Below are 23,143 nucleotides of genomic sequence, written 5' to 3'. Positions count from 1 at the left end.
TAGTCTTTTTTTAATATGTACTCTATGGGATATCTTTATATAACTAATAGAAAGACCATACATTTATGTTGGACTAGCTTTATATTTTCAAAAGAATCGAAACGTCACCTCGACATCATTTTGCGGTGCAGCCAGAGAGAATTATATATAAAGTAGAAGGCAGGGCTTTCCGCTCCCTAAATTAATCCTCTCTGGTGCAGCGGTAGTTGATGCGCCATTTTTCGCGGCGTGTTCTCGATAGCCTAATATCGCAGTTTTTCTGTTTAAAGTTAAAATTTAAATGTATTTCAATTGTCAATAATTGGAAGAGACAATTTTAAGAAAAAATGCCGACGTATTTTCAGAGGCCTGAAAATGCTCTTAAAAGAGCAAACGGTAAGTACAGCTTGAGCCTAATTCTAAGCCTTTCACTTTTCAATATTTGCCGATGTGGACTGATCGTTTTGGATATTAAGCTTGTATGTAAATTGCTTGTTCGTGTTAATACTCATCTGGGTCCTACATAATAATCCCTTGTAACTTATTATTAGTATGAATTTATAATAGAAATGTTTATAATTGCATGGGAAAAATGATGTGAGACATATGGAGTGAAAAATTATTTATTTAGGGTAGAGGGGTACATTCTGATAATAATATTTTTTTCCAGAATTCATTGATGTTGGGAAGAAACAAAGAGCTCTTGATGCTCTTTACGATGTTATTAAGAGTCGCCGACATAGAACATGGCAAAAAATCCACGAACCTATTATGGTCAAATATTTGGAGCTATGTGTTGAATTGAAAAAAAGTCACATTGCCAAGGAGGGACTCTACCAATATAAGAATATCAGTCAGCAGGTGAACATCAAATCCCTTGAAGATGTTGTTCGTGGTTATTTGCAATTGGCAGAGGATAAGACTGAAGCTGCTAGAGGAGAATCCCAACAAGCAGTTGTGGATATTGATGACTTGGATAATGTTCAAACACCTGAAAAGTAAAATGAATATTAGATCTCAAGATATTTTGAAGATATATTCTCATTAAACATTTTTAATTTAGTCTTTTGCTGAGTGCTGTTAGTTGCGAAGACTCTCAAGATAGAACTGATCGTGTGGTTTTAACCCCTTGGGTTAAATTTTTATGGGAGTCATACAGACAATGTTTGGAGTTGTTGAGAAATAACTCCAGAGTTGAACGCCTGTACCATGATATTGCACAACAGGCTTTCAAGTTTTGTCTTAAGTACAACCGTAAAACTGAGTTTAGGAAACTATGTGACAATGTAAGTATATTTTTAACGAGCCATTTTTAAGATTTTACTAATCCCAAAAAATACGCAGCTTCGCGCTCACTTGGACCATATTCACAAGCACCAAAATCAGCAAACTTCCGTTAACTTGAACAATCCTGAGAGTCAGGCTATGCATTTGGAAACCCGTTTGGTACAGTTGGAAAGTGCTATTCAAATGGAATTATGGCAAGAAGCCTACAAAGCCATAGAAGGCATTCATGGCCTAATGACTCTATCTAAGAAACCTCCCAAAGCGCAGCTGATGGCAAACTATTATCAAAAATTGGCTCTAGTATTTTGGAAGGCAGGAAATTTGTTGTTCCATGCCTCCGCCCTATTTAGGCTCTTCCATCTTTCCAGAGAAATGCGCAAGAACATAACCACTGATGAAATTCAAAAAATGGCTGCTAGAGTGGTTTTGGCCACTTTGTCAGTCCCTATGCCACCAAATAGACCCGAGATAGATCGTCTAGTTGAAACTGACGAAAATGTCATTGATAAAAATCACCGCCTACTCTCCACTCTTTTGGGGCTTCCATCTGTTCCATCTAGAAATGCTCTTGTCAAAGATTTAGCCCGTTTCGGAGTGATTCAAAATGCACCAGCCCAAATTCAGGATCTCTACCGATGGCTTGAAGTTGATTTTCATCCACTAAAGCTTTCTTCCAGGGTTTCTCAATCTTTTGAGTACCTTAAGAAATGGGAGGAAGCGGATATGAAACAGTATATCCCAGCTCTCCAAAGTATCACAATCATGAGACTGCTGAAAGAAGTTAGTAAAAGTCTCTTTTAAAAGAAGTTAATTTTGTAAAATCTTTCTTAACTTTTGTTATTTGTTATTAGGTATCGCAAGTCTACCAAACTATAGAATTCAACCGATTGTTGGAACTAGCATCCTTTGCAACTCCATTCTATTTGGAAAATATAGTAGTCGAAGCTGCCCGTAGAAACAACTTGCAAGTTCGATTGGATCACAAAAAACGGTGCTTGCACTTTGGATCAGAGATGAGTGTATCTCAGCGCGAGGAAACTGTTGAAGGGCCCCATTTGCAAGGCATGCCCAGTGAACAAATAAGAAATCAGTTAGTGCAACTTCATAGTGTCCTACATAAAGCTGTTGATCTAATCCAGCCTGATAAGGTAAACCTACAAAGCAAATTAGTTATTATATTTTACTATAAATGTTATTTCTCCTTCACGTTAAGGTGGAAAAACAAACGTTGAGGGAACAAATTATGTCCGCTTACCATCTAACTGCGCATAAGGAACATCGTAGGTTGCTTGAAAGACAGGACATAATTGAAGCTCGTAAACAGATGCTTGAGACTCTAAGCAGCCAAAAGGAAGAAGAGGAAAGGAAACTGTTAGAAGAGAAACAGCAGAAATTGAAAGAAGCTGAGGAAGAGCGTATGGCTAAAGAGGCTGAAGAAAGAGCCAAACAAAGAATTATTAGAGAAAAAGACGAACTGAAGAAAAAAGTAGTTATGGAAAAAATTGAAGCTTTGAAGAAAACTGAGTTGGGAGCTAGGCTTTTTGAAGGTCTCGAAGATGAGGTAAATTTTAGAATTTCAGAATATAAATTTCTGAACCATTCCTACAAAAAATTACATTTAATATAATTTTAATAGGAATTAGAACGGCTTGATCCCGAAGAGATCTTTTCTCGCCAAATGGAACAAATGGATCGAGAAAGAAAGGAATTGCAAAATAAATTGCGAAAGCAGGAACGTAAAGTGGATCACTTGGAACGTGCGAAGAGATTGGAAGAAATTCCATTGATTAAAGAAGCTTACGAAGTTTATCGCGAGGAAGCGCAAAAGTTCTGGGAGGAAGAAGAGAAGGAAAGAATCAAGCAAGTTATTGCCGAACGAGAATATTCCTTGCAACATCGAGACAGAATCCTACGAATGAAGGACGATAAAGACGCATTCCTTGATCAGCTACGCCAAGCTAGATCTTCAGTTTACAAGAAAAAATTGGCTGAATTTGAGAAAAAAATGGATGAAGAAAGGGCAAAGAGAATGGCTGCTCAAAAGATAGAACGAAAGAAAGAACGTCGCCAGAAATGGCTTCAAGAAAAACAAGAAGAAGAACAACGTAATATCGATGAGGAAAAGAGAAAACAGGAGGAATTAAAGAAACAATTGGAAGAAGAGAAAATGGCTAAATTGGCAATTATTGAGAAAAAGCAAAAAGCCAAATTGCAAGAAATTGAAGAGCGCCAAAATGCTGAGAGAGCTGCTTTGGAGAAGGAAAGAGAGGATAAACGTAAAGCCCTTATGGAAAAGAGCCTCGAAGCTGACGATTGGCGTAAAAAACCTGCGAAGTATGGAGAAACTTTTCACTTATTTTCTGTTTAAATATTAATTGGATAATATGTTACAGTGATAATAAAGATGCTACAGCAGGTGAGGGTGCCGTTACTTTGACAAAGGCTAAAAGTGGTTGGAGAGAAAGGGAGCAGAGTAAGAAAGAAAGTTGGGCACCCCGAACTGGCAGAGATTCATCACCCAGAGGTGAAGCTCCTCGAAAGCTTCCACCTGCTGACGAAGGTAGCTGGAGAAGCAAACCTTCCACATTGGATGAACCTGCTAAAGAACCAGCTTATGGAAGAAGCGAGCGTTCTGAAGGTATTGTCAAGGTTAATTCTAGGAATCTTTAATTATTTAAAAAAAATTTTTTTAAAGGTCGTTTCCAAAATCCAATTGCTAGAAAAGCAGTGGATGATGGCGGAGCCTGGAGAAGGGGTGGAGAAAAGGATGATAGAAGAAGTGACCGTGAGAATGATGATAGGGGAATGAATCGTGACGGAGGAAGGGGTGGAAGAAATTATGGAGCAGATAGAGGTGGTGAAGGAGGTGGTCGCTATGATAGGGAAGGAGGACGCTTTGTTGGTGAAAGCTCTAGGGGCGAAGGGGGCGGCCGATTTAGTGGGGATAGAGGTTTTGGAGGAGATAGAGACAGAGACCGGGGTGGATTTGATAATTACAGAGGTGAAAGGCCATATAGAGGAGGAACTAGTGGTGGAGGATACATTAGAGATAAAGACCCTGGGGAGGAAAAACCTAGATCTGTAAGACCACCACCTAAAAGTGATCAGGAAGCTTCTTGGAGAAGAGATGACAAAGCGAAGAAAGGTTAAGTTCATCAAATGCTAAATATAACACAGTAAAATGTAAATAAAATTTTCTGAATTTTTAGAAGAAAGTTGGCGGTCAAACACTGAGAAAAGAGAAAAATTGCCACGCCCACAGGAAAAGTCAGAAGAAGATGGGTGGAAAACTGTTTCTAAACGTTAAAATTATTTCTCTACTAATATTGATATTGTTAGAAATTGTAATCTAATAAACATTAAGTGAAAACTATGAAAATTTACTTTAATGGAATGTTATACATTTAAAGTATTTTAATCTTCTTGTCTGCGTCGTTTCTTTGGTCTAGAATCACTGCTTTCAGAAGTAGAGGTTCTCTTCCTTTTTCCTTCTTCATCATCCTAATAAAATATCTCTTAATATTTATATATTTAGATTTGGTGTAAGGCTTACTTTAAAATCCATTTCAATCATTTTTAAGGTTTCCACTTTTTTGTCCCTTGAATCTCTACCTCTTAAAACTTTGGCTTCTGTAGTTTGAACCATAAGCTAAAACCAGAAATATTTACAACAAAAATGTATAAGCAGCTTGGTACACTGAATCTAACCGATTAATACCATAATAGTTAGCATGAAAAGTCTTACATTCCTAAGACTAATTTTTTTACCAATCAATAACCTTGTTTCATAAATGATTTATATAAATCACTGTGTAGAGAAGACCAGAGTTAATTATTCATTTGCTAGTAACTTGAGCCAAGATATTCCATATTTATCACAATAAAATAACCACATAGTTTACTAAACCAAAACTATGCAATTGTTTTAGGCCATACTCAATAAAAATAATCTGCTAGGCACCACATTAGCCCTAAATCATCCAGCAACTTTTAACATGTTTCTTATAATTATAATACTTAAAATTAGGATGCATCCATAACTAAAACTCACCTGGATAACATCCATTACTTCTTTCTGCATTTCTAAGGCCATGTGAAAAACATCATGGTCAGAGCTATTGTACATAATGGCATTTTGAAACATGAGCATGACATCTCGCTGAAACTCGATAGTTGTGCGAATAACACCCATTTCTATATTCTTTTTTATAGCTGTTAAATCTCTGGGGCTTTAAATATGCAGACATTTAAACTCTAATTTCCTTTCATTTAAACGTATTTTGTACTCACCGATACACTATGCTATGGTAGCCAGGAGCAACATCATTTGTTACTGGATGCAAAAACACATTTGCATATCTGAAAACAAAATTCATCAAATTAAAAGAATTTTAAAAGTATCAATATTTAACTAAATTCTCACTTGTGATTCGCCACAGCTCTCCATACAAGCATTATAGCTTTCTTCCATATTTTATATTCCTTCAAATTTTCTTGGTCATCACTGCTTTTGAAAATAAACCTTTGTTAGATTGTTTGGAGGAATGTTGAGAAATATATATATATACCTCTGAGGAGTAGAAACGGGGCTATTCGGAATGGAATCTGACACAGAAGATGGTGCTTTTGGTTTATCATCATTCAGGTTTAAACTTTCATCATCTTCCAGTTGCTGAAGACATGGGTCTTGAATTTCCAATTTACATTCCTCTTCTCTTGGTTCCGAAGCTTCTCGGCTACTACTGGCAGTTACTGGAGTCAAAGCGATAACATCGCTACCTTCATCTGACTGCTCATTTTTAATTTCTATTGCGATGTCCTGTTCAGCAGTACCAACGCAAGTTGAGGACAAATCTTTTGTTAATTTCAGTTTCTCCTGTTTATCTAAAATCATGATATTGATTGCTATACTTAATTTAATAAAACTGCTATAAATGATAAAGATACGCTCATGCGGAACAAGCAAGTTCTGGGGAACATTTGTTGTAAACAATAGTCCAGAAAACTATAGCTAAGAATAAGAATGAGATTTAACTGTATCAAAATTTTCATGTTATAGATTTGGCCTAAGAATCCCTATAGGCATTAGAATCATAAATAAAATTATATGGACATTCGTCATCATTGTCCAAAGGTCACTCTAAAAATATTTATAGGTACCAATAATGGTAAAAAAAAAACATGCATTTAATTTCATTGATAGAAGGGGAAAGGTAAAGAACCTTGAAACTTCCTTGGCTATCAATTGAGTCAGAATTGATTTTTATACCATCTTTTTCTTCTTCAGAGCCTTCAACAACATCCTTGTCAGTGATAACAACTTCCTCTGTCACTAGGTCTCCCAAATTGTAGGCATTTTCTAAAGAATCTGTTGGTATGGGTACCACTGCGTCTACAATTTTTAAATTTGAATCCTAAAATAAAAAAAATCATCATGATGTAGAAATTATAGCTCATACGGAGGTAAATTTATCAAGTGCAACGTTGTTAACCATTCACCATCTGAGTTCTAAAATTTTAGAACCAAAAAAGAATTAATAAATACTTTAGTATCAAGAACTGCAGTGTCAGTTGTCTCTACATCTTTGATTGTTGCCAAACTTTTAGTATTGGGTTGAATTAAGATGCTCGCAGACTCTGAAACTTTTTGTTCAATAGACACAGAAAAACTAGGCGAGGATGGTATAACCACCACATCATGCACAACCCCTTGAGATTCATTCACATGGGACTTTTCTGAAACTTCCTCAGAGTTTTTTAGTTCTATAGGTACAGTTTCGGACACTGTCAGGTCATTTTTATGACCAATTTCTGGTTGTTCTTCCTGTTGAACAACTTCGACGGTACCTCCATCTGCAAAAAGATAGAAATGAAAGTCAAAAGTATGGCGAGTTCTACAGGAACTCACCTTCAACTTCTAATATATCAGACGATTGTAAATTGGAAATATCAGAAATGTCTGGTTGCACTTCGGGGCTATCATCGGGGGTAGCTACTTGTATTTCCTCTTTCATAATTTCATTAACTATAGCTTCCATATCAACTTCCAGGCCCGTATCGCCATGGCCAAGTTCATCCCGGAAGGCCTCCTCAACTTCACAAACTCCTTCAACTAAACCTGAAATATGCAAATTAAAGACTGCAGAAATTTTTTATTTTAATGTCAAAATTTAAAATACTCACTAGCAACTTGAGCTTCAATTTGACTGAGATCACTTTCATTTTTGGCAGAAGCCGTTACTTCTTGTAATGCCAAAATGGCTGAATCCCAGTTGCTAGCTGTATCAATTTTTACATTGCTTATAAAGTTGGAGCTGGTTGACTGGTTTTCAAGCGTTCTGGAACTTTCAGAAGTAGATTCTTGGATATCATTTACTGAAGATGCAATGGGAATCTTGACTACTGGCAATGGTGGTAGTTTTCCCGGTATGCTGGGTGGCATTTCCAAGAGTCTGGAAAGCGTAGGTGCTAAAAAAACATTTAATTTTAAAACTAACTGAAGAGATTCTACAAGTGTAAAGATTAAAAATACCGGATGATGTTGCGGATTGATTAACATGAGGAGCTCCATGTTGGTGATGCTGAGGTCTGCTTAAGGATATGCCCCCTAAGATACTGGATGTGGTGGAACTTCCAGTATCTGAACTGGTCACTGTAAAACCACTTGCTAAGACTGAACTGCCCGAAGATATAGTCGAAGGAGCTGCAGTAGCAACAGCTAGCTGTCGTGCGGCTGCTGAGGCAAGAGCACTGCTGGGGTTGAAGAATGGCAAAGGCACAACTTGAGAAGCTCGTTGAGTCAGTCCCATAGATACCGACTGCGCAAAATATCCATTTTAGAGCATCATCAACGAAAAACTGAAAAAGGCAATGTTCAAACTAACCTCTGCATGTTTTGATGGGGATGAACCTTGTAAAGCTGACCCTAGAATAGGTGCTTTTGGGGAAGATTGTATTGTTGTTACAGTAGTTGGTGTGGTTGCCGGTGAGGGACTTTTTAATAATGAAGTAAGTAAAGGCGATGTAGATGAAGAGGTGACAGATAGTCCTGTATGCCTCGGAGAAGTTTTAACCGCTTGTTGGGATATGATATTTTCTAAGACTAGAGTATTACTGTGCAAAACCGGATTTGTAGAGTCATCAACCTTGAAATTGTAATAAGAGATTTTTAACATCCATCACCAGAAATATACAAAAAAACTAACTTCAATTGAGAGTGGTTCGCTAAGAGGTGATTCTATATTGTTGTCAGGTTCACTGTTATCTGACTGGTAACTACTTCTTCTTAATTCCTCTGCTCGGGTAAGATTGTAGGAGCTACCAGCTCTTTTGTTCTTTGGAGGAAGCGGATATAATCCTTTGCTAGTAGCTACTTTCATCGCAGCAACTTTTTGTTCTCTTTCTTGAAGCCACTTTTGATGTTCATTGTCAGCTATTTCTTTAGCTCTGATCTCACTAGAAAAATACTACCAATGTGCTACTTCTGTAAAAAAACATATCTAATCAAAACTTACTCTTGTATTCCCCTAATCAGATCTTCCAGTTTTTCATCAAGCTGCCCTGACCGAACCATTTCAAGCTCTCTTTTTAACTTCCTATCCAAAAACAACAAGGATTTAAAAATTGTATGTCAATCAGGGGCGTAGGAACCGGGAGGGGCAGGGGGGGCAATGCCCCTCCCTAGAATTTTGCTGGGAGGGGCAACTAATGTTATTGCCCCCTCCAACCTTTGGTCAGTTGCAATCTTCAAAAGGCTCAAATTATCATTTTAAAAGCATATACAGTTTATACAAAGAATATAAAGCCCCAGGAATGGAAGGTGTAGCTCTGTCTAGTGGAACTTTTGCGCCTCTCGTTTTAAAGAGAGACCGGGTTGCGTTAACCGTTTCCGGTTACTCTGATTTGCTTTTCCGGAAGTTTCTAACGCAACCAAAACACGCGGCCAATAATATCAATCCTTCCATTCCTGGGGTTTATATTCTTTGGTTTATAGAACCTCAACTGTGTTTAAATTTCAGTCTTTTCCCGCCAATTTACATAGTAGTAACAAATACACATGCATTCTAGAAGCTACACTCCATTAAAAATTAAAAACCATTCTCCAGACCCCTTTTCGTTTATCTTTGCCCCCTCCAACGTTTAGAACGTTCCTACGCCCCTGATGTCAATTTTGCTTGGACATAAATACTTGTGTCGTTGCTGTTCTTCGTACACAACTTTCTTCAACTCTTCAATGCGGTCCATTGTAAGTTTTCTAACTATAAGATCTCCAGGAGTATCTGTTGCATCACTCCGTTCACCTCTTTTTCGTCTATAAATTTTTATCAATTATTTAGTCGTTCTTACAAAACCAATCCTTTTTCTCTACACAGAATATCTTACAATTTACTTGTCCAGAAAAAAAGGAAGAATGTAAATATATGCATGTGCATTAAAATAGATTGGTATGTGTTAGGTTAAAGGGTTCCATAGATTCGTAAGGGTAAGAAACACTGTTCCCACCTTAGCCAGTCAGAATCTTATTTTATCTAACTGTGAAGCAGAACATGCAAATTTATTTATTCTCTCTCAGGTTCTGAAGGGGGAATGATACAGATATTTATCCCCTTACGAAGCTTAAGTAACCCTTTAATTTTATTTAGAAAAATTTACATTAAAATAGATCACTTTTTTTTTACAAAACTTTTTTTGTACTAATAATGTAAGTACAGGTTTTAAGGTTTTTATAACCATGTACAAAAAAATTTTACATTTAAATTGTGAAATTTAGAAGATGAATAAACAGTAGTTGCGTTAGTGGGAACAAGGCTTTTATTTTACATTAACAAGTTTAAAAAACTTAAATACAAATAAAGTAAATAGCTAACTTACTTTGGGGCATCAACTTTCTCAAGTAGCTCAGCATATTGCAAAGCACAGTTCTAAAAATTATTGTGAAAGAATATTTAATTCAAGATTTTTAAATGAAAAAAAATTAAACTTAAACCATTAAATCATGTAATATATTACCTTCTGAGAGAACCAATCTGGAGGTCGACTTGCTTCACCAAATGGTTTTATCCCACGGCTAACCGAAACCCTAAAATAAAATTTCCTTTAAAATACCAAGTCCATCGACTATATAAGCACAGTCTCAACTAAAATTATGAAAATATTAATAAACAATTGAAGGAGTCTTTTATACTTGAATGACCCTAAATGAAAAATTTACAAACCCTCCAGAACAAATGTGAAAAATTTGTCATATAGATTTATACTTCCATCAATTCTTACCAACAACATTAAAATGGAGGTATATTGAGACCATTTCCGTTTAAACGCTTACCCTTGGGTTAAATTTAACCTTAGGAAGTTCTGCTTATTGTTGAAATGTTAAAGCACGAGAATAACATTGTTCCATAAGCTCCTATTCATAATAATAACAATAATAATAATGCTCTTATTCGAAATATCATTTAAGTTAAAACCTATTTACAAAAAAGGTATTAAAATTAGTACACTAGATTAGATCTACTTTCCTTGCAGAATTTCATAAATAGTAAATTTAAAGTAATGTATAATGAATATTATTTTTTGTTTAATATTTAGTGGTTTCTATACTTTTTAAATAATTTGGTAGCTCATTACAAACTTTTACACCTCTGGCAATAACTGATTTTGATTTATATTACACAAAGTATTATCTATAAAGAAATTGAGTACGGAACATCTGGTAATTCTGATAATTTCATGTCCAGAAAACCAATTATACAAGTAAGTAGCTAGGAGAATGATTTTTTTTTACTTTGAACCAAATTTCTGCAGATTAGTTGTATATGATTGACTTAAGTCATCTATATCTGCTATTCTTTTAGCTTCAATAAGGAATACTTCTTATTCTAAGCAATTAACTTTACAGCAGAATTAATTACGGAGCTAATAGTCTCTAAATCAAAAAATAATAGCATATTCTACAATGGATTTGATTATGGCATTATAAAATATCCTTTATGTATATTTATGAAAGTGGTATTGTAGTGGTCTAAGTAACCATATCCTAGTTTTTAATTTTCCTTATAGTATATTGGATATGTTTATTCCACGTTAGATTTTCATCACAGCATAGTCCTAGATATTCCTAACATGTAATATTTTTTTACATTAAGCTATTCACAACGGATGCCACTCTGTTAATACACTCGCTTCTCCATCTTACATTGTGAATAGCTGTCTGTAAAACGTTTTCCCAAATAGATAACAAAAATTAATTTTACTTGTTGTAGAGTCAATATTTACTTCCCTCAAAAATAAATGAACAATTTATGAACACCAGTCATTTATAATATTTCGAATTAGTTAATGAATTTGAGTTATTACCAATAAAATCAAATATATTTTCAGTTTAAATTCAAAAATATTTGAATACCTTGTCATGTTTATTACATACCAATTTTGATCCCCACTTCGTAAAACAGAGGAGGCCAGACAAAGCCGCTCTCTTGTTGACCAAACATCTGTGGCTTGCTTTGAGCGAAATCCTGTAAGAGCGGGATTAAATTCTAAATAACACCGAAGGATTGACATACCAGGTTCAATTTTCCGTGATATTATATTTTGCATTAGCTAGTGGAATCTTCATTCTTATTACCTTTTAGGACACGTAAATGATAGAATACATGTTAATTAAAATACCAACGGCAGTATGCCTTAAGAGAAAAAAGGTACAGAAGTATTTTAAATATTAAGTTATTTTTACTTTTTCAAATCACAGGCTGCAAAAGCTGTATAAATTACATTTTAAAGTGTATACAATTTTGGTCTCAATATATCTTTTTTAAAATTTTCTGTGATTCCTTAACCATTTAAAAAAAAACTCCATTATATGGACAAAAGTAGCCAATGTAAACAATAATGAAAAGGTTTAAACTCTTCAAATATATCACCACACAGTAATTTCTTTTTTCATTTTCATTTTAGTAAAATCTACTTTGTGAAAAAAATTACAAAAAAATGTTAAACCTTTTTTGAATTTGTTTTGAAAAACTAACAATCACTTAAACGTAACATTTGATACCGAAAGATACAAGTTTAATAAAACAGAATACAAGAAACCGGGATGTGTTTATTTGTTATTATCTTTATTATTTTTTCACGCATCTTTTCGTAACCTAAGCCGATGATCCTCTACCACCCTCTCACCTTTATAAAAATCTTACTTGACCATAAAATGGGTTTCGTATCATTAAAATATTACTTCATATATATATATATATATATATATACTTGATATACCAATACCAAGATACTAAGTTTTTCTATCAATATATTTGGAGGAAGGTATACAGTATAGAAATTTACACTTATTCGTATAAAACCTCTCAGTATTATATAACAATGAATGAGTTTTTCGCGAGTTACTGCTACAGTTAAATCAAAATGTTAAACATTTTTATTTTATTCAAGGCATTTGATCTAAATCACAATTTTACCTGGTAAAGGAAACTAGTTGAAATTTCAACTTAAAAAGAAAACTCAATATTTTGATATGGAAAAATACATAACGTTCGAGGATTTTAGCTCTTATAACTCAAGAAATATTATTTACACAAATGAATTTACACTATTTGGTTGGAGTTCTTTTAAAAAATCTGAGTAATATTGAATTTTGACTTGGTAAAATGTTAATTAAAAATTTATTAAACTTTATTTAAAATTTCCAAAATATGAATTAAAAATGCATAAGGGTAAGATTATGTATTTTTTTTAAACAAATTAATTTAGGAATAAAATGTATTTGACAGTTTTTTGCCAGCTTCCTTTACAAAATTAATAACAAGTACGAAAAATTAAAATATCTAATGGTTTGATTCTGACATATTTGCATTACTCAAACTGTTCATTATTAACTTTAGGACTGTAAAATCAGCATTTCAATGCCAATGTTGCTGATTTTGAAAGATAAAATACAGAGCCTGAAATTGTTGGTATTTAGATCTATTAATTCCTAACAAAGTAATCTATTTGGTATGAAACAATAGTTTAAAGTCACTACCATAATTAGAAATAAGATAAAATTTTAAACCAGTTAAACAACAAAAAAAGTGGTGAAAATTCCTTATGCTTTTCAAGGTGATAAGCATTCTTAAATTTTTTTTATCATTTGAACTATTCTTATCTAATTTATTGGTAAAGGGAGACTACTGGGTTATCTGGAATCCTTAAGTTTAAATAAAGAAAAATAATGGAAAATATTAATATTAAAAAAGGGCAGAGCTTAATGTCAATAAAGCACATTCCACATACCTATTGCCACAACACCAAATAAGTGTTTATTCATTTCTTTAAACAAAAATATTAAATTAAGGTGGTTTAGCCAGTATTATTTCCTCTTAAACAAAGTATTTCCAAATAGTTTTGTTTACCAGGTTGATTAATTTTGAGAGATGACCTAACTTTAACCACTTTTGTGTTTATAAAAATTTGATTAGCATAAAATATATAACATAGCTCTGATAACTTTACAAAAAAAATATAGTAAACCATTTCGGTAGAAAGAGGTGCGTATAATCAACAAAATCGTGTCGTTTCAATATGCTATTTTCTTAAATTATCAGTCCTTGGTTTTTTCATCTAAAGATGAATAATCCATTAGATCAGGAGCTGAAGAATTTCCAAGTGCCAATTCGGGAGTGTACTCGTTTGAATCCATTTTAAGAATATAAGGAATTATACTCTCGATTTGTACATTTCCAATCAATGCCGAGAAAAACAGCTCTTCCGTTGTTGAAGGTCGCAATGATCTTAATGCCGGAAGTCGTAACAATAGTTTTGGAAAACGATCGTTGGTTTCTGGAAATGTCTGGCTAATGTAGGACCTTAGTTCCTGATAAGCCTTTTCTTGAAATTTTTCAACTTGTCTTGCACTTGGTAGCGACGGATGATCTGGGCTGAATAGCACTATAGCTTTCAGATATGCGTACTCGTGATCATCTATTTGCAATCTCTGCATGGACTTCACAAAATCTTGCAATTTACAAATGTGATCAGTGACTTGTTTAAGATGAACAGCTGAGAAACGATCTTGTTGGACGCTGGCTTGTAAATGACCAACAATTGCGGATAATATGGTCCCTAGGGACATCACTTGCGAACACTGTGCAAGGCCAAGAGTGAATAATTCGCTCCAACATCCACGGACAAGAGTTGTTTGTACTTCGGGAAGTAAAAGTTGAAAAGCGGGTATTGAACGGGCCCAGTGGACAGATAGAAAAAGGAGGCGAGATGCACTTTCGCATATGTAATGTTCATTCAAAAAAGACGCTCCAGGGTTGGGAGTTGTAAGATTAAAGGCCACGTGACAATCTTGAAGTATGGGTCCTTCTAACTCAAAAAGGGATTCGCTTTCTGCGTCTAAATGTTGATTCATATGCTCGGAACAATCACCAGTTGCTATGCCATCCACAAGTTGCGTTGTGTGTAAGGCAGCCTTGGCCATATTATCAAAAGCTTTACTGATAATGCTTTTTTCTTTGCCCACAGAGCCAGAGCCAGAGCCATCATTGCTCTCTCCATTATTGGTGCATAATTCTGCAATAGAGCCTGTACTTCCAGGGCCGCCACTACCTCTAACAGAATTGGAATCTTGTTGCCAATATTTCATAGTAGCCAAAGTTGTCACTACATTTGCCAGCGTACTCAAATCAGTGCCAGAAACAGGCATTTCAAGTTCATTTCCAAAAACAGAACCCGAATGAGATGGAGAAGGCAAGTTTATACGGTAATCTGCGTTTCGAGAAGAACAAAAACGTCCAAAGTTAGGACTAGTCAACGAAAATCCGGAACTTTGTAACATATTAGGGGATGGAGAACGCTTACCGGAATCCTTAATATCTATGGGTTTGCGTTCAGATTGAACAGAATCAGCTCGCATGCCCATTGATAGGCACTTGTGTAACCTACAGTATTGGCAACGGTTGCGACAGTGTTTTGTGATTTCACAATCACGTGAGCCTCTACAAACATATCCTAGGTGTTTTCGTATGCTTCTTTTAAAGAATCCTTTGCAACCTTCACAACTGATGGCTCCATAATGCCTCCCAGAAGCTTTATCACCACACACAACACAAAGTTCGAATAAAGGTTTATTGTCACCAATGCTGCTAGTCCCATTGCGAAATGGCGAATCATCGTCCCGCATTGGGCTTTCAAATGCAGCAAACTTAATAATGTTTTCTGCCAGAGCGAGTTTTACAAAAACCCCGTTTGATAAAAGTTACCACGCATATATTTCCTCTCAAATATTACACTCATATACTGTATTAAACATAAATAATTATGGTATTTCAAAATAAGGTATTGTAATAATAATTAATAAAAAACATTAGAAATTTAAAAAAAAATTAAATTCGTCACCGACTTAGATACCTACGGTCGTATTTCGCCATTTAAAATCTTTGAAGATTATATTACAGTCCAAATAACTTTTAAAATTGTTCCTTCGCTCCTGGCAAATTTAGGCCTAACGAACACGCAAGGTCGGGTCAAACTAGTGACAAAATGGCGTCGAAAGGACCACGTCCAGGGTTCAACAACTGATCAAAGACCAAACAACCGTTCTTCGCCTCAGGATATCGTTTACAAAGCAAGAACTCATGAAAGTAATTTTTCTTTCACTTATACGTATTTGAGTAATTTCATTTGTTTAAATCTGCCCGTACTATTTTTATTCCCTACCTAGGTAACGGCGTAACACTTCAGCACAAAACGTACGTCATTAAACATAAACGCGGGGATAAAAGTTTTGACCCGAAATGCACCTAACCAATGACCGTACGCTGGCGCCATCTACTATCGGCCTAAATTAAATGTTGGTTTCCATACTATATTACAAGTCTTAGCAAAATACAATATGAGGAAAATTGAGCTTTAAAATACTAAAAACGGTTTTAAATTATAAATGTTTTTCTGCACTGTATCCTAAATACAAAAATGCATGAAAATTCTAAAATATTAAAATAAACAAATTAAACTTACGAGGAGAAGCAGCCATGATAAACTGGAGCCTTTAGTCACAAACTTTTTTTACGCCGATTGTGTCCCCACCTGCATGATATTAGCGTTTTTATTAATTAAAATGATGGAATAAGAGTCACTAGTCTTTAATTATTGTGAACTGATTAATATCAAAACGCAATCGTTTGAAATCAAATGCAGTGGTTAAAAGTTATTTCGAATTAATATCACACTAGATTGATAATTCCGACATGATTCCGAAAACGACAACTTTTGCACTAGTGTAGTCTGCTGTTTAAACAAAGACTATATACGCTTCGCTTAGCATAAATATAGTCTTTGTGTTTAACCATAGATCATACTAGATTCACGGCTTATAAGCTTTGCTAGATCCATAGAAATCTCATAGGTAACTAGAATGCTGCCGCCTATGGCCGAGCTTGTCGCCAGTTCGTTTTGAACCTTCAGCCAATGAGAGGCCGTAGAGTGGTTCCACCAAGGAGGATAATAATCCTACTTGGTTCCGCTACTATAGCGGGAGATAGGTAACGTCATTCTCTCCGGTGACATTAAATACTTGGCAGAACCGCTCTTTGAGCTCTGATTGGATGAGATCTGGCTTCGTCTGCCACGGCGTTTGGGCCATTTGCCAGTTACACGGCAGCATTCTAGTTACCTATGAGATTTCTATGGCTAGATTTAATGAATTCCGGGTTGTTTGAAAATAAGCTGCGTCCTGACTACGGATCCCAAAGAATATAACAGTTTGATCAACTGTTTTGCTATTCAGTGAAGACACATACACCTCACGTTATACTATTATTTAAATTTTTTGTTTATTGTCGTCTCAAATTCTTCCACAAAAACCCCGCCCCCTTAGCAATATCTATTCGCGACCGAAACGAGTCTAGGCACTTTTTTCTCCGAGGTTGCACTTATGATCTAGCGTCTGCTACAGACAAATTAAAAGGTCATAAGAATGTTTTTTTCTTAAATAAACTTATCAAAATGTAAGGAAACGATGCAAAAACTTTATTAAAATGCAAATATAATTATTTATAAAATCAAATTTACGAAAAACTGATAGCGTCTGCTTTAGTCGCTATCGACTAGGTTTCATGGCGAACGAAAGGGGTCGTAGCGATAGTTTTCGGTCGCAAATAGTTGGTTGCCATGTAATTATGGAGTAATTTTTTTGGAGTTCTGGTAAGCACTAACTATTAACTAATGGAAAAGCAGTGACTTCGTATCCAGGGTACAAGGTTTATAATAATCGTTAATATATAATAATAATCAGCTAAGCTAACTCCCACCACCCTAGGCCTAAGTCATCTAGCGCCATTTAATGCCTTTTTAGCTTCGAGCTTAACAAATATAGTGCCATCTGCCTTAATATCAGTAAACTAAATATGTGAAGAAATATCAATATCAATGTTTTTGGATGAAACTTTCAGTTGTTGTGCACAGATAATTTTTAACTAGCAGACAGCTTTCATATACTCAAATTGAAACTCTGCTGGTAGGCGGCGATACTTGTGAACAAAATTTATACTACGCACGAAACCTATATCAGGTGGCCGGGTTACAATGGGTAGGAGGGTGGTGGTAAGCCCTTCATGCCACGCGAGCGAACAGCTCCCTGTACTAACTATTACCGTTAACCCATAAGTGTTTAATATTTGATACATAAGAGTGACACTTCCTATTCTTCACATGCAACAGTTTTACTGAGAGCTATTCACAAGGCAGACATCATTACCGGCTACGTCGCCGTGTTGCGTCCGTTTGGTAACGCATCACACGTAGTCTTTGACAGCGCCTCGCTAGGGGGAGATTTTCTTCTTGTGATGACGTCATTCCGTTACTAGCTCTCAGTAAAATATTCCTTAAAGTGACAAACTTATGGAATAATTTTATAGACTTATGGTTAACCTCAACACGTATTTATGGATGGGAAAACCTCTCTAACCAGTGGCGAGGGAGTTGCAAACTCAACGCAGGAGTAGCTAAGAGTTTTCACTCAGTGCCACAAGCTGGGATCGAATCCAGCTCCTCTTGCTGCGAGCAAAGATAATATAAACCTCGTACCCTAAATTCTAAATAACTTCCTCGCGCGTAGTTAGTAGCGTATACCCACTTACTGCCGGAACTCCGAAAAAGATAGCTCCATGTTTACCATGGTAAAAATTGAGTTGGGAATATAAAACTAGAGATACAATTACCACTTCAGAAATCGGGGTTTCACGGGACAAATTCTTCTCTGACTGTTAACTTTATCATTCGGGGGTGGCGCCTTCTATCTTTTCCAAAAAAAAACTATATTTTTGAAAATATTGTTTGCTTATATACTTTTTTGCACGTGTTCATGTGTATCTTAGTGGTAATTCGTATTTAGATATTTAAATTACTGGGAAGAAACTCAAAATAACGTTTAATATTCTGATTATAATAAAAAGTAAATATTGTATTATTCTAACATAACTCCAAACTGTTAGAATGAAAATAACTTTTGGCCTTTGAAAAATATCAATTTAGTATTTTCCTAATGCATCCCTTTTCACCTTCTCATTAATATTCTTCACTATTTTATACTGAGTCTTAAGTCGGTGTAAAAGTTAATTACTTAAGGGACGGGGAAATTTAAATGATATAGTTGAAACCAACCTCTTGGTCAAACATGTGATCATTCAAAACTGGGAGAAGTGTTTCATCATGGTCAAATACAGGGTGGAAGCCTCAGCCGTGGTCCAGCCTCGGTACTTCTCCTAGTACACCAGAGTGCTGCGGGTCGAACACTTCTACAGGCGCTGGTATTACCAAAATAGACCAATGGGATAATTAGAAGCGCATCTTTATCCAATCGCCCGAAAAAGCATTTGGAAGATGCGTTTCTAATTATTCTATTGGTCTATTTTTAGACTAGGAAAAGTACCGAGGCTGGACCACGGCTGAGGCTTCCACCCTGTATGATCATGTCACCTTCGAACCAGCAACTCAATTTTTAAGGTAAGGCGTTTATTTGAGGCCCCTTGATTTTCCAGTTTAATGCTTCTTATGCATTTTTCCGTTATTTGAAGAATTTTAACAACACTCTCATATGGATAAATTAACCCTTCATGATTCCGTAGGATTATTAAGTCTTTCGATGTTAAGCAATAATCATGTTGGCGATATGTATCCCTTCTTCCTGCACCAGCTCAAGCAACATTACCAATAACCAAAGTATATCCTTAAATATAAGCTTAATTTAGAAATTTTCAATTTAATTTTATTTTAATTTTTCCCAGGTTTTGTAATTTGGTTTATATTTTAATTGTATTTGTGGATTCCTTTGCCCCGTGATTAACTATTTTTCAAAATCTACCTTGCACTTTTTGTTGCAATTTTCATAAACATTATTTTTCTTTCAGTTTGATCTCATTTACATGTATGAATGTATTATTATGTTGTATCTTTTTGGTATGTTTGTACGTCTTAACATTAAATAAATAAAATTTCAAAGTGGGCACTGCATTTTACCTGAGAGTAAGCAAGTGTCGCATCAAGTTGCCTTATAGCCTCAAGCCATTTCTTTATTAAAGTCGGCCTTTTAATTGGTAATCTAAATATTAAATCATTGCTTCAGATAAATCCCTTCTATTCCTTACTATACACTTACTTACGCATTGATCATTTTTGTTTCTACCGGTATTAACACAACATTTAACTTAAACGTTTTGACCCACTATGGTGTTTATTAAACAATTACAATAGCTTATTAAACAATTACTATAGCTTATTAAACAATTACAATAGCTTATTAAACAATTACTATAGCTTATTAAACAATTACAATAGCTTATTAAACAATTACTATAGCTTATTAAACAATTACAATAGCTTATGAAAAATAATCTTTTTACATTAATCTACTTTTGTCTAATAAATCACTGCAACTTCAAGACGCGTTTAGTTTGCTAAGCCACGGCCGTCTCGAGATCTGCTTCGCGCTCATAGCGGCCCAGGCGATCGTACGAAAATCGCGTATGGGAAATTAGTTCAAAAACTTCTCACATCATTTTCTGGCGCTAGTCTAGCCCCCCCTTGGGAAAATTCGCAGCCATGTTATCGAATGGGAGGAACTGCGCGGAACTTTGGAATTTCAATTATTATCGCGTAATGTGTAATTTTTTGTAAAATATTTTTTTAGTAATATTTAAGTTAATTAATAATAAAAAAGTTAAACACCTCTTGAGATTTTTTAACGCAAAGTAAAGTTTTGAAAAACGTTATTAAAATTTGGTCATTCTGGAGCCAGAAGTCGCCGTCGACGTTTTCTGTATATAAATGTAAACATAAACACGTGGTTCTCCTTACAGCTGTATTTTTGCTATGTAGTAACTTCCAGAGGCCTTTGTTTTGTATTAATGTTTAAAAATTTATTTTAATTAAAGTAGTGAAATAAATGAATTTTAATTAACTAACTGACACTTGGAAGATCACTATGAATGAAAATAGTGAAGGAAACTTGGAAGGTATTTAAATCTGATAAATATAATAAATCAATGTGAATCTCCCACTGAATGATACACAACTAAAAATTTAGAAAACTAAAATTTACAACTTGAGTACTTTTCAAGAAAGAGGCTTATGCACAAGTTCTTTCACTTTCTCAAATTTTGCCGACAGAGTTTTGGTAATATTTGTGATAATAGGAAGTACAACCTTTCGATAAATTGAATCAGCAATTTCATTCGGTGATTATTATTCAAATCACATTGGATGTAAGGGCATAGAGCAATTTTTGGCCACAAGTGGATTTTTTTTAAAATGGCAGGTGAATCCCGGAGATAAGGTACAGCTCTCTCTATGAATGTTGTTACTATAGCCATTAACATGATAAAGCTTTGCTGCGGATACCTAAGGTTTCCTCTGTTGGACAATTTTATCAATCCAACTTTTGGTGAGTCAGAATTAGGCTGTGATACATTTTCAAGGCACAATTCGCAAAAATGTTTTTCCTCTAGGATTTGTACTACATAACTAGCCAAGTATGCGATACTGCTAGCCGTAAGATGCATCTCTGTGTATTTGGGTACTCATAACTTCAGATGGTAACGTAACTTCATTGCCGTTAAAAATAGTTGAAAATCCATCGAGTCTAGTATCAATCATGGCTGATAGATCTGTGAAGCTGTCTTGGGGAACGTTAGATGTTTTAGGTTTTGTTAATGATATAGTGCCTCTCTTAAGGTAGGATTCCAAACTGAATATAGTTTCTCTTGCATCAAGCATGTCATTCCCTCCAGCCATTTTCCTGAGAATGCTGAAAAACATTTCAATAGCATCGCTCGTTAAATTTCTTGTCAAGACAAACTGGAAACCAGATTTAAGGAGGTATGACACGCAAGATATTGTAGACAATGAAGTTATTCTAATAGATATTATAGATTCATATGTTTCCTTTGTCAATATTTTCTTTAATTTGCGGATCTTTAGACCTTGATAGTAATCACTTTCCTTAAAATGTCCCACTACAAACAAATCTTGCGTGATACGTAAGCTTCATTGACCCCAAAATCTTTTATAGATATGTTCTTAGTCCATAATTTGCATAAACTTTCATCAACTGGAAACTGATGAAATTATACATTGATATTCTTCTTAGATTCACAGAATGGAACACAACAAATTTTTGTGGTGGGCATTTTTGCAAATTAAAAATAGGCAATATTTTAAAACTTAAGTTTGAGAAATGTGAACTTAATTTAAAGAATAATAAAGGTATTTATTAAATAATATGAATAATATTGTGGTTATTTATTTAAAATTCTGATAAAAAATGCGAATACTGGTTTGAAAATTGTGAAAAACAAAAGAAACTTTGGTTAGGCTTAGCAATTAACTAATAAAACTCAATATAAGCATATTACTTTAATTAAATAAATGTTTTAAATGAAAACTTATTAGATAAAGATCAAATCATAAGATGTATATCCCAAACTTTCCAGAAGTTTTTGAAAAACAATGCAAAAAGGATTAACTAGTTGAATTTACCGCCATAGAAAACTATTAAATATTTTTTATTTTTTTTGCTCGTTATGAGCCATTGTGACGAGTGGGACAATACAGTCCGCTCGTCCACTTGATTAATCAGTTGCGAGATATGTGTTACGGCCACGCCAACGGGGGGATAATTGGGGATAGGGTTGGGACACCCGTGGCGGAAGTATGACAACCACCCGTTGGGGGATTAGTGGTCGTCCTCACACGGCCTTCCACAAACTCTGCCTCCCGGACGCCTGGGATTACAGGAGTGAGCCACTACTCCCGGCAACTATTAAATATCCCGCTAATTTTTTACATTTAAGGGGGGGCTCAGACAGCGCTCCTAGTGTTAAAAGAAGGTATTCGCGGAAATACATAGGAGAGGAAATCTTTGCCTGGGCCGCTATGAGCGCGAAGCAGATCTCGAGACGGCCGTGGCTAAGCCTAGCTCTTCGTTTATTTTGCGTCAATTTCGCGCGAAACAACGTCACCTGAAAGTAAAATCCACGTAACTAAATACACAAATCAGAATGACATACGTGGATTTGGCTTTCAGGCTTTAATGATACCTACCACTATGATTTCAACATCGTCGAGTGATAATGTTTCAGATTTGAAGCTAAATTTTTGTCCCGCGACTACCAGATTTCAATTGTACCTCTATTTATTCCCAACTCGATGATTTTAACAAACATAGAGATAGAAAAGAAATAGAGTCACTATTGTATCTGGTGAAGTTGACCGTGAGTGCCGACCCCCTTTTTGCCAATGTAGGAAGCCATGAGATGGGCAGATTACGTGGCGCCATCGACGCGCGGTGAAATGAACTACATTATTCCTTTTGGAAAATCAACTGTCA

General features: G+C 35.2%; 3 protein-coding genes across 5 annotated transcripts; 1 reads left to right on the top strand and 2 right to left on the bottom strand.

Annotated features, from left to right (window-relative positions):
- Positions 1–198: 198 nt before the first annotated feature.
- eIF3a (eukaryotic translation initiation factor 3 subunit a) lies at positions 199–4,654 on the top strand. Its single transcript, XM_090181126.1, has 10 exons — positions 199–375; positions 650–977; positions 1,043–1,265; positions 1,324–2,046; positions 2,118–2,414; positions 2,480–2,827; positions 2,903–3,600; positions 3,660–3,904; positions 3,962–4,411; positions 4,476–4,654. The coding sequence occupies exons 1-10, from the start codon at positions 327–329 to the stop codon at positions 4,571–4,573; spliced, it is 3,459 nt and encodes a 1,152-aa protein (XP_090037252.1). The 5' UTR covers positions 199–326; the 3' UTR covers positions 4,574–4,654.
- Positions 4,628–16,537, bottom strand: LOC149936603 (bromodomain-containing protein 8-like). Of its 3 annotated transcripts, none has more exons than XM_090181127.1 (19): positions 16,279–16,537; positions 11,693–11,783; positions 10,276–10,345; positions 10,138–10,187; positions 9,455–9,577; positions 8,781–8,861; positions 8,472–8,721; positions 8,151–8,411; positions 7,799–8,084; positions 7,450–7,734; positions 7,175–7,384; positions 6,812–7,119; positions 6,536–6,680; positions 5,835–6,171; positions 5,690–5,773; positions 5,557–5,625; positions 5,318–5,495; positions 4,820–4,915; positions 4,628–4,767 (listed from the first exon to the last, which is right to left on the bottom strand). In XM_090181127.1, the coding sequence occupies exons 1-19, from the start codon at positions 16,292–16,294 to the stop codon at positions 4,681–4,683; spliced, it is 3,027 nt and encodes a 1,008-aa protein (XP_090037253.1). In that variant the 5' UTR covers positions 16,295–16,537; the 3' UTR covers positions 4,628–4,680. The 3 variants fall into 3 exon arrangements, with proteins under 3 accessions (XP_090037253.1, XP_090037254.1, XP_090037255.1); XM_090181128.1 differs by having other exon boundaries at positions 5,690–5,770; XM_090181129.1 differs by having other exon boundaries at positions 5,835–6,150; positions 16,279–16,536.
- Positions 11,996–16,143, bottom strand: LOC149936604 (nuclear receptor subfamily 2 group C member 2-like). Its single transcript, XM_090181131.1, has 2 exons — positions 15,121–16,143; positions 11,996–15,027 (listed from the first exon to the last, which is right to left on the bottom strand). Exons 1-2 carry the CDS (start codon positions 15,440–15,442, stop codon positions 13,856–13,858), a joined length of 1,494 nt encoding a protein of 497 aa, XP_090037257.1. The 5' UTR covers positions 15,443–16,143; the 3' UTR covers positions 11,996–13,855.
- Positions 16,538–23,143: the final 6,606 nt, after the last annotated feature.

This window comes from Leiobunum rupestre, chromosome 7 (assembly GCF_980474605.1).
Source record: "Leiobunum rupestre chromosome 7, qqLeiRupe1.1.hap1, whole genome shotgun sequence".
NCBI lineage: Eukaryota > Metazoa > Arthropoda > Arachnida > Opiliones > Sclerosomatidae > Leiobunum > Leiobunum rupestre.
The sequence above is the reverse complement of the archived record's forward strand: the minus strand, read 5'-3'. Positions and strand labels throughout refer to the sequence as shown.

Coding starts and splice junctions, on each gene's coding strand:
- LOC149936604 (XM_090181131.1), bottom strand. CDS start 15,442: ATGCGGGACGATGATTCGCCATTTCGCAATGGGACTAGCAGCATTGGT. Junction 15,028..15,120: donor CATAGATATTAAGGATTCCG/GTAAGCGTTCTC, acceptor CTCGAAACGCAG/ATTACCGTATAAACTTGCCT.
- LOC149936603 (XM_090181127.1), bottom strand. Junction 7,120..7,174: donor TGATATATTAGAAGTTGAAG/GTGAGTTCCTGT, acceptor ATCTTTTTGCAG/ATGGAGGTACCGTCGAAGTT. Junction 5,496..5,556: donor TACCATAGCATAGTGTATCG/GTGAGTACAAAA, acceptor GCATATTTAAAG/CCCCAGAGATTTAACAGCTA.
- eIF3a (XM_090181126.1), top strand. CDS start 327: ATGCCGACGTATTTTCAGAGGCCTGAAAATGCTCTTAAAAGAGCAAAC. Junction 978..1,042: donor AATGTTCAAACACCTGAAAA/GTAAAATGAATA, acceptor TTTTTAATTTAG/TCTTTTGCTGAGTGCTGTTA. Junction 2,415..2,479: donor ATCTAATCCAGCCTGATAAG/GTAAACCTACAA, acceptor CTTCACGTTAAG/GTGGAAAAACAAACGTTGAG.